Genomic DNA, 11060 nt, shown 5'->3' with positions numbered 1-11060 from the left:
CGTCTGTAAATGGAGAATTGTTGACTGGTCAGAGAGCGTCTGGAAATGGTGACTGGTGAAGGAGCGTCTATAAATGAAGGAAAAATGGAGACAAGTCAGGGAGTGTCTATAAATGGAGACGAAATGATGCCTGGTCAGGGCGTGTCTGTAAATGAAGGAGGAATGGTGACTGGTCAGGGAGCGTCTGTAAATGAAGAAGAAATGGGGACTGGTCAGGGAGCATCTGTAAATGAAGGAAGAATGGGGACTGGTTCGGGAGTGTCTAAATGAAGGAAAAATCGTGACTGGACAGGGGGTGTCTGTAAATGAAGGCGAAATAGTGACTGGGTTCAGTTGGACACTCACTGGTTCCTCTCTCTCTCGACCCTCTCATATGCAATATTTGTGGAGGATTTTTACTAAATCTGATTTAAAAAAAATGATAAATGATACAGAAAATAACTTATTTCACATTTTATGTAACATAGTTCTCTAAAGTGATGGTTCAAATGAACTTCAAATAAGTGAAAAGTGAGTTCAGTCTATGACACCAACAAGCCATGGACACAAAGAGAACAGGCTTGGTGTTTGATATGGTAGAAGGTGAACTAGATGAGAACTGAAATAACCTAGAGTAAGAAAAGTCCGGGAACAGTCGGTAGCAGCACATCAATTCGTCTCATATTGTGGTGAAATCAAATATTCCAAACACTGTGTTTGAAACAAATATGATTCGTCAATATTTAAAGAAAATGAAAAAAATAAAATATTTATTTTAAATATTGATGAAGAATATTAGTGTCCAGCCAATTGTAGGGGTTTATTATCAGCAGAAACAAACTCTTAACTGCCACAATAAACATGGTTGAGTGCTTAATGCAATCACAGTAAATCCTGTTCCATTCAATGGCGAGGTGATTACCCAGCATTCCCGGCGGGGGAGAATGTGCCGCACCCAGACTACAGGAGGCCAGTGCGCAGGCGCGTAACCCGCCTGGGTTTGGAGCATGCGCGGTGCGGTGTTCGGTGCACAGACAGAGGCCGCAGACGAACAGCTGCGCGGAGCCGATTCTTCAGCGGGTAGGAAACGGCGGGGCGCGGGGGAGTAACTCACCCGCGGGTGGGCTCCATCAACAACTGGTGTAGGCCGCAAGTCCCGAATGAGAACCTGCAGCTCCCGCGTTTGCAGCTCCGGGGGAGTTTCCCGGTCACAGGCCCAGGTTAACGGCAGCCATCTTTGTAAAGAAAGGCTGAGGGTTTGTGCGCAGTCACCTTCATCCATCGAACGGTACAGCGCATGCGCGACCATCTTTGCGAAGGAACAATGAGTAGGCGGGGCTTCAGGGTCCCAGTGACAGGAGGGATAATCAGACTCACTGATTTAATTCTCATTCTGCACACGGGGGCTTTCTCAGCATCTCTCCTGAAGGCGCTGGTAAGTGCTGGGTTACGGTTTACAGCCCACAGAATTGTAACGGAAGGGCCCAGATTTAGATCCCCTTGCAGAAAGAAAGAAAGACTTGCATTTATATAGCGCCTTCCATGACCACTGGATGTCTCAAAGCAGTTTACAGCCAACGAAGTACTTTTGAAGTGTAGTTACCGTTGTAATGTAGGAAATGCGGCAACCTATTTGCACACAGCAAACTCCCACAAACTGTCATCATCATCACAGGCAGTCCCTCTAATCGAGGATGACTTACTTCCACGTCAAAAAGTTCACAGGTGTTTCAATGAAGGACCTAAAATTACAGGTCCTGAACTATATGGAAGATGCCTGTGCGTGGATTTTTTTTAATGTGTGGTGACCGTTGCACACCAGTTACCACACGGGCTTGACAGAGCTAGGTCTTGGTCCAGTGCCAAGGATTAAAAGACGACTGGAGACCAGCTCTGCTGCACAGACCTAGTGTGCACACATATCGCAGTGTTGGCTGGCCCATGCTGCCCCTGGGCCTACGCCTCTCCTGGGCCCCCAACTCGCGCCTCTCCTGGGCCCCGATCACATCCCTCTACAATCTCTCGCCGCTCCTTCGTCCCAACCTCCCCGCTCCTGCTCCAATCGCTGACCTGGATCTTGGTGATGTCCATCTTCATTGCCGTTGCTCTCCTGCTCCAGCATGTGCTGCTCCCTGGAGTGATATGCCGCTACGCTGCTCCTTCCATTCCCCGGCCTGCTCCGATGGTGCTCACAGGTCGGGGACCGCTCAGCCTGCTGGGCCAGGCCGCCACGTTGCTCCTTCTGCTCCCCGCTATGTTGCTCCTTCCACTCCCTGGCCTGCTCCTCCACAAACTGTAGTGTGATAATGACCAGATAATCTGTTTTTAGTGATGTTGATTGAGGGATCTATATTGGCCAGGACACTGGGGATAACTCTACTGCTCTTCTTCAAAATATTGCCTGGGACTTTTATGTCCACCTGAGAGGGCAGACGGGTTTAACGTCTCATCTGAAAGACAGCACCTTACTCCAGTACAGCACTGAGGGAGTGCTGTACTGTCAGAGGTATCATCTTTCAGATGAGATGTTAAACTGAGACCCTGTCTGCTCTCTCAGGTAGATTTAAATGATCCAAAGGCCCTATTTCAAAGAAGAGCAGTTACCTCGGCATCCTGGCCAATATACATCCCTCAATCAACATCACTAAAAACAGATTATCTGGTCATTATCACATTGCTGTTTGTGGGAGATTGCTGTGTGCAAATTGGCTGCCGTATTTCCTACATTTACATAGGAAATACAACAGCTGCCCTTTCACCTCCTCCCTTCCCACTGTCCAGGACCCCAAACACACCTTCCAGGTGAAACAGTGATTTACTTGTACTGCTTTAAATTTAGTATACTGTATTCATTGCTCACAAAATGGTCTTCTCTACATTGGAGAGACTAAACGCACATTGGGTAATTGCATTGCGGAACACCTCCGTTCAGTCAAAAGCGAGATTCTGAGTTTTGAATTGCTTGGCATTTTAATTCTCCGGACCACTCCCTCTCTGTCCTCGGCCTCCTACACTGTTCCAAGTGTAGCTCAACATAAGCTCAAGAAACAGCATTTCAACTTTCGATTAGGCACTTTACAGCCTTCCGGATTCAACATTGATTTTAACAATTTCACACCACATCCGCTCCCGTTTTTTAGTACAGCAGCTGTTGGTAATGATTCAGCTATTGCCATTTCATCATCATCCTCATCATCATAGGCAGTCCCTCGGATTCGAGGAAGACTTGCTTCCACTCTTAAAATAAGTTCTTAGGTGGGTCTGAACAGTCCAATACGAGAACCACAGTCCCTGTCACAGGTGGGACAGATAATCGTTGAGGAAAGGGGTGGGTGGGACTGGTTTGCCGCATGCTCCTTCCACTGCTTGTGCTTAATTTCTGCATGCTCTCGGTGGTGAGACTCGAGGTGCTCAGCATCCTCCTGGATGCACTTCCTTCACTTAGGGTGATCTTTGGCCAGGGATTCCCAGGTGTCATTGGGGATATTGCAATTTTTCAGGGAGGCTTTGAGGGTGTCCTTGTTATGTTTCCTCTGCTCACCTTTGGCTCGTTTGCCGTGAAGGAGTTCTGAGTAGAGCGCTTGCTTTGGGAGTCTCGTGTCTGGCATGCGAACAATGTGGCCTGCCTAGCGGAGCTGATCAAATGTGGTCAGTGTTTCAATGCTGGGGATGTTGGCCTAGTCGAGGACGCTAACATTGGTTCGTCTGTCCTCCCAGGATCTTGCGGAGACATTGTTGGTGGTATTTCTTCAGCGTCTTGAGGTGTCTACTGTACATAGTCCATGTCTCTAAGCCATACAGGAGGGCGGGTATTACTGCAGCCCTGTAGACCATGAACTTGGTGGCAGATTTAAGGGCCTGGTCTTCGAACACTCTTCCTCAGTCGGCCGAAGGCTGCACTGGCGCACTGGAGGCGATGTTGAATCTCCACATCAATGTCTGCTCTTTATTGCCATTTACACCTTGTCCAGACACATTTTTTGTTTCTTTACTTGTCCCATAATCATCTCCTTTTGCCTTGCAGCATCATCCCTTTTGTCATTTAATCTCTGCTGCCTCCCACCCTAACACAGAACTTCCCTTTTGTTCTTTCCTCCCCTCCCCTCTTTCTCTGCCTCTGCACTTACTTAAAACCTGTTACATTTCTAATTTTTACCAGTCCTGATGAAAAGTCATTAACCTGAAAGTCATTAACTCTGTTTCCTTCTCCGCAGATGCTGGCTGAGTATTTCCAGTATTTTTTGTTTTATTTCAGGTTTCCAGCATCTGCAGTATTTTTCTTTTGTACAAGTGTAGAACTGAACCCAGCAGAGTCAGCACCTTCAGGGGAGGAGAGGGAGGGGAACCAGTGAGTGTAGAACTGAACCCAGCCAGAGTCAGCACCATCAGGGGAGGAGAGGGAGGGGAACCAGTGAGTGTAGAACTGAACCTAGCCAGAGTCAGTGTCTTCAGGGGAGGGAGAGAGAGAGGAACCAATGAGTGTAGAACTGAACCCAGCAGAGTCAGCACCTTCAGGGGAGGAGAGGGAGGGGAACCAGTGAGTGTAGAACTGAACCCAGCCAGAGTCAGCACCTTCAGGGGAGGAGAGGGAGGGGAACCAGTGAGTGTAGAACTGAACCCAGCCACAGTTAGCACCATCAGAGGAGGGAGAAAAAGTGACTGAAAGGAAATATGTTGGAGATGGTGCGATGTGTTTGGATTTCAACACAGGGAGGAGGGACAATGTGTGGGATAGGGATTTACAGCTTTGAGGCAACAGGAGAGAAAAGAATGTTCCAGACAAACTAGAATTGTCTGTTCTGACTTTCTGTATTGTACTTAGTGATGAGTTTTGTAAATTCTCTTACAGGGTATTAGAGGAGGAAGATTGACAGATGGGAAACACAAAGCAAACATCATGTCAGGATCTCACAGTGTTACTCGATTCATCAGGACCTGAATAGTATCACCTTTGAATGTGGAAGGAGAAACGTTTGTCTGTTCTATCTGTGGGAAAAGATTTCAAATGTTATTGTAACTGCAAAAGCACCGAGACACACACACCCGAGTGAGACTGATCCAGTGCACTGACTGTGGAAAGAGCTTTAACCAGTTACACAGCCTGAAAAAACATTGCACTGTGCACAGCGGGGAGAAACTGTACACGTTTTCTGCATGTGGATGAGGCTTCAACTGACCATCCAACCTGGAGAGACACAAGGACACCCACACCACGGAGAAACCGTGGGAATGTGAAGACTGGGAAGAGATTCAATTATCCAACACAGCTGGAAATTCATCATCGCAGTCACATTGGGGAGAGGCCGTTCACTTGCTCTGAGTGTGGGATGGGATTCACTCGATCATCCCACCTGCTGAGACACCAGCAAGTTCACACCGGGAAGAGACCGTTCACCTGCTCCGTGTGTGGGAAGGGATTCACTCATTCATCTGATCTGCTGTCACACCAGCGAGTTCACACGAGGGAGAGACCATTCACCTGCTCCAAGTCTGGGAAGGGATTCACTCAGTCATCCAGCCTGCTGACACACCAGCGAGTTCACACCGGGGAGAGGCCATTCACCTGCTCTGACTGTGGAAAGGGATTCACTCAGTCATCCAATCTGCTGACACACCAGCGAGTTCACACGAGGGAGAGGCCATTCACCTGCTCCGTGTGTGGGAAGGGATTCACTCAGTACTGTTCCTTGCTTAAACACCAGCGAGTTCACACTGGGGAGAGACCGTTCACCTGCTCTGAGTGTGGGAAGCGATTCACTCAGTCATACACCCTGCTGAGACACCAGTGAGTTCACAAGTGACTGCAGGGGTTGGATTCTGCTGTTATTGTTGCTCTTAATCACATCCAGGATTGAACCATGTTAGTTCTGACAGTTGGGAATTGCTTCTGCTGATGTTACTAATTCCTATAATTGGGCTGGAGTTTAATATTCTGGATATATGTCAAATAAATCAGCTTTGTAGATTTAGATTTTTGTCTTTCCCACCTGAGTGTTTAGCATCATCTGGCTGGAGCTCAGAGAGGACAATCTGGGGGAGGATCGTACGGTGGGAACAGAACTTCAGCCTGGACACAGTCCCACAGGGCCACACTGAGAGGGGAAAACGGCACTTTGGTCTTTCTCATCTCTCATCACTGACAGCAAAGTCACCGTGTGGGTTAATCTTGAGGTGTGTCCCAGCCACTCTCTTCCATGGTTTAGAGCTCCTGGGCACAGAACAGAAGGCTCCTTTACAACTGCGTTTAGAGTCAGGAAGAACATGCTGGGAACATGCTGTCAAATCAGAGATTGGTGTAAAACTGCGATCTCTTCCTGACTGAAAGTGAAACGGCAGGTTTCCGTTTCCAGACTAAAGTTTACTCTCCATGAATATTTAATGCATTTGTGTGACAGTCCTGAGTCCACCAGTTTAAGGTAGACATCAACTAATTTAACATAAAGCCGTTTAAAATAAATTGGTTAAGTCTGCATTAAAATAGCAGATGGAGGAGTTCACAGGAGCCTGTTAACTGCTGGTGCAATTATACAACAGGCAGTTGATCTCCAGATAAAGAAGGACCTGCAACGTGTTTCCCAGAATTCCCTGTTTTATTGATGTGTGCGTGTTAGACACCAGGATAACTAAAAATACACAAGCTGGAACATCCATGGGGGTGTGATCCCGACAGTTACTCTGCGATCACTCTTGCTGCAGAACTCCACCACTGACCCGGCTGAAGGTTGTCGGCTCAGGGAGTGGGGCATCCAGGAGTGGACTGTAAGAAAGCTGGGTTTTAGTCGATCAGATTTAATATGAAACAGTAACCATAAAAATAAAGTCTTGCTTTGTTATATATAGATGTATGTTTAACATTAGTGGACTTTGTATTGAAGACCTGGGGTCGAATGAATTATTAGCTTGTAATCACCTTAGACACATGTCATACTCGCCTCAAGATTAACCCGCACGGCGACTTTGCTATCGGTGCAGAGAGATGAGAAAGACCAAAGTGCCATTCGGCCCTCTCAGTGTGGCCCTGAAGGACTGTGTCTAGGCTGAAGTTCTGTTCCCACCATACGATCCAACCCCCAGATTGTTCTTTGAGCTTCAGCCAAATGATGCTAAAAACTCGGGTGGGAAAGACAAAAATCTACAACGGTGTGTTTAAAACAAAGCTGATTTATTTGCCATCGGGGGGCAATAGGTCAGTATATGAGGAATATGAGGAGGAGCGGTGTGAGATCGTGGCGGATGAGTGACGAATGTTTGTGGTGGAGGAGTAGTGAGAGATCGTGGAGGAGGAGCGATAAATGTTTGTGGTGGAGGAGCGTTGAGAGATCATAGCGGAAGTGCGATGAATGTTTGTGGCAGAGGAGCAGTGAGAGACTGTGGCAGAGGAGCAGCGAATGTTTGTGGTGGAGGAGCGGCGAGAGATCATGGTGGAGGTGCGGCAAATGTTTGTGGCAGAGGAGCGGCGAGAGATCATGGCGGAGGAATGGTGAGAGATCGTGGTGGAGGTGCAACTGTAAGATTCCAAAATTCATGGAAACCCCCCAGTGTTTGGACTCACTGAAAAGGAAATTTGATTTGGGCCTATTAAACAGAAAGTTTGGGACCCTAAAATGCATATGGAAGAAATCTACGAGTTTTAACCAAGTTTGGGATTTTAAAAGGCATGTTTGGGCCTGTGGAGAAAAGCTGCAGTGACAGAGGGGTGGGATTTAGAATTTGGGTATTGTATCTAATCAGTTTGTCTGGGGGAGCTGTTTAACCATTAGTCAGGCTCCCAGAAAACATTAGCATTTAAACAATCGACCACGGAAGAAACATTATCCACTCCACCCACAGGACCCAAATATCACATACATATTCCAACACCTTTTTCAACATGCATAGAAATATCTGGCTCAGCCCAGACTTCCCGAAGTCAAAACAGTGCTATCACAATGGTCATGAGTTCATCAGCTCATAAATAAGGGGTATCACAATCCCAAACTCTATCAACGCCAGATTAAAACATTTAATCACGTTTCAGTTAGCTAGCCCACCAAAACTTATACAAAGAAGACCACTTAAAATCAATTGGGCAGCAAAACTCAAACAAAAGAAACATTAGATTTAGTGCGAAGATTAAGCAGCCTCTGAGTATAATTGAGGGCCTATCGTACCTCTGACCATCACAGGAAAACTTTTCTGACCAAGCACTTCAGAACAACAAGATCAAAATCGAGAGCACACGGCGACAAAACACAGGAAGAAACATCGTAACATCGGAGAAAAGAATGTCAAAAAACTATCAGTGGAACATCAATACCAACTGACTTTGTGCCGAGACTATCCAGCGGGTAAAAATTACCTAAAGAACTTAAAACCCTATTGCTAACAAAGGAAATTGGGTACTCACCAGAGATAAATCCAAACCGCGTCTAACCGCACCAGCGGACTCACCCCAACTGGTTTCAATACACAGCAGAGGTCTTCTAACACGTCTGGAGTATGTCCGGCTATAACCAAAGAACCGTGAAACAGCCCTAGCTGTCAAAGGAAGAATCCGGTGAGTATGAATCCCTGGAGCCCTAGAATTTGACCTAGTTAGAGAGTAAGTGGGAGGTGGGAAGTATTTCTGTTGTGTTTATTACCTGTAATAAAGTATTCCCCATTGTTTAGAACCTTTTTGTAAGATTTTACAGTTTTATTGGAGTGTATTTGTGTTATTTGCTTTCTTGAATAAAACCCAAACCTTCTTTGTACAAAACAGTTGTCTGCTGCACTTTATCACACTCTGATTAATAAATCCAAGCTCAAGAACAAGGGAGTGGGAGCGACTCACAACCGCTCTGGTCAGGAAGGCAAGCTGACAGACCCACCACCCCCTTCAGAATGGTGAGCCAGGTAGGAGCTTGGTCAAAAGGGTGTGATGGCAGTAGACACTGTTTTTGAGGAAAGCAGCAAAATGGAAGAGAGGATTGCCCCTTAAATATTCAAGAAAGTCACTATAACAAAGGAATGGGTACGTTGAGCATCCTGTGGACGCTGCAGCCTAATGGACTGAGAGTAAGGACCATAAGCGCTCTGTGGAGAAAGCAATATGGTTAGTCTGCCTACAGCGACAGGTCCCTCAATTGGACAAGAAAGTCAAGTTGCTGGAGGCAGACCTCAGGGAGTCCGAGGAACACTCGAGTGCCAAAGCTATAATGGGGGAGAAATTATTTGAGGAGTTAGGCAAGCAAAAGCAAGAGAAACTACAGATGGTGGAAACACACAGAAACCGCCAGGATTACCTTCAGTGCCAGGTCACTGAAGCGAAGGGTCAAGAACTGGTGTTGCGGAAGAAAACGCCCACCTCACCAGGATAATTAAAGAGCAGGAGGAGAGGTTGAGAGACCTCCAGGCGGTTTACAAAGTAGCAAGCACTAGGGGGTTTGAGTCGGGAGACCATGGCCCCTGCCAGCAACAAATAAATAGTCTGAACCTTGCTCTGTCCAAGGCTAAAGGCATGGTATGCCTAATAAGCCAGGGTGCGGCCCAGATAGACCTGGAAGAGCAGGGGGAAACCGTTCGGTCGCTACCTGTGGCGCCGGGGTTGGACCCGGCTTGGCAGCAGGAGAGGTGAACGATTTGTGAGGCGGGTAGGGATTGCGAATCACCACCACCTGTGGCGCCGGGTTTTGGCTTGGTTTGGCAGCAGGGAGAGGTGGGCTAGCCAATGCGAGAAGGGCCGGGACCAGGGCCGATGTGCCAGGTCCAGCAGCAAAAGTTTGGCCCGCCCAATGGTGGTGGGAACCAGATGCCCCTCGAAAGTCACTTTGTGGTTCCCTACAGCACACAACAGCTTAGGGCTATGGTAAGCCACCTGGGTAAGCTCACTCACAAAGGGGACCCTTTGGTCCACTTCATGGATGTGGAACAGGCGGGGGGGATAAACGGTTGCGACGACTCTGAAATGGCAAAAATGTTCCTATTCTCCCTAGACAGTAGAGTATACCAGTCTCTCTCTGTGGAAAGCAAGAGAGGGCAGAGTACATACGCTGCAGTCAAGGAAGAAGTCTTGGATGTTATGGGACTAAATGACGGGAGTCTCTTCTCCCGAGTGGAGAAGACGATGCAACAGGCAGGGAAAGCCTCACAAGCTTTCATCGATGAGAGTGCCTGTAGTGGGATCCTCGCGGGGATCACTTGACCCGGGATGAGAGGGCTCACTGGTTCCGGAGCTTGGTGGCAAACAGTTTGCCATGGGTGAAGGCCAAAGCTGAGCTGTGGTTCGATCCTAAGGATCCTAACGCCACCGAGGAGTCAGCGATTAGGCAACTAACCCTGGCTTTTTGGAGCGGCCGATGGACAGAGGAGAACCCACCCAAGGGGAGGGTGCATGAGTTAAGGCCCCACCAAGCAAAGAGGGAATGGCACCAGGAAGGGGGTATCTCTTCCGACACCAAGCGTAACTGCTTTGGGTGCGTGAAAAGTGGGCATTGGAGAAAGGATTGTAAGAACCCTTGGATGGATAACGTAGCTAAGGAACCCCCAGCACCTGCACAAAAACCCAGACCCAGAGCGCAGAGCTCTCCCTCTTCCTTCGAGGAGTTCGTGGCCACGCCCCAGTCCGTATTGGGTGGCCCAAGGAAGGAGGGAAACCCCATCCGCCCTGCCAAATCCCGACCCGTGACTAGAACTGGCGCTGCCTGTGTACCTGTGTCCCCTAGCATACGATGCACACAAGAGACCGTACGTTAAGATGGAGGTGGAGAAGGTGACAGGGACCTATCGGCTAGATACTGGAGCTTCAAGCACCATTGTATACGCAGATAACCCAGCCGCCTCACCTCTATCTAACGGGGTCCCGTACAGTCTAGTGGGTCTCACAGGGAACAAACAGGTCGTTCTCCATCCTGCTACCATTGGGGGCAGTGAACCGTCTTCAGGATAGGGATCCTCAGCCAGCAGCCTCTGACTGTGGAAAGCCCACAGGAGACGTTACAGACTCACAGACTGTACAGATGGGGGCGGTGAATTGTATTACTGGAGGGGCTATCCCACCAATTGTTTAGGACTCAGACGCACCCCCAGTAGAATAGCCCTAAGAAGGACTCCCCATACATCAC

The 11060-nt window shown here is 48.1% G+C and overlaps 1 protein-coding gene across 2 annotated transcripts; it reads left to right on the top strand.

The window, feature by feature from the left end:
- The first annotated feature begins 996 nt into the window (after positions 1-996).
- On the top strand, positions 997-6022 carry LOC139255700 (zinc finger protein 664-like). 2 transcript variants are annotated; one of them, XM_070873967.1, is made up of 2 exons: positions 997-1059; positions 4829-6022. In XM_070873967.1, the coding sequence occupies exon 2, from the start codon at positions 5307-5309 to the stop codon at positions 5766-5768; it is 462 nt and encodes a 153-aa protein (XP_070730068.1). In that variant the 5' UTR covers positions 997-1059; positions 4829-5306; the 3' UTR covers positions 5769-6022. The 2 variants fall into 2 exon arrangements, with proteins under 2 accessions (XP_070730068.1, XP_070730070.1); XM_070873969.1 differs by lacking the exon at positions 997-1059 and adding an exon at positions 1148-1267.
- The last annotated feature ends 5038 nt before the right edge of the window (positions 6023-11060 follow it).

The sequence above is a fragment of the Pristiophorus japonicus genome, unplaced genomic scaffold, assembly GCF_044704955.1.
Source record: "Pristiophorus japonicus isolate sPriJap1 unplaced genomic scaffold, sPriJap1.hap1 HAP1_SCAFFOLD_622, whole genome shotgun sequence".
Classification (NCBI taxonomy): domain Eukaryota; kingdom Metazoa; phylum Chordata; class Chondrichthyes; family Pristiophoridae; genus Pristiophorus; species Pristiophorus japonicus.
The sequence above is the reverse complement of the archived record's forward strand: the minus strand, read 5'-3'. Positions and strand labels throughout refer to the sequence as shown.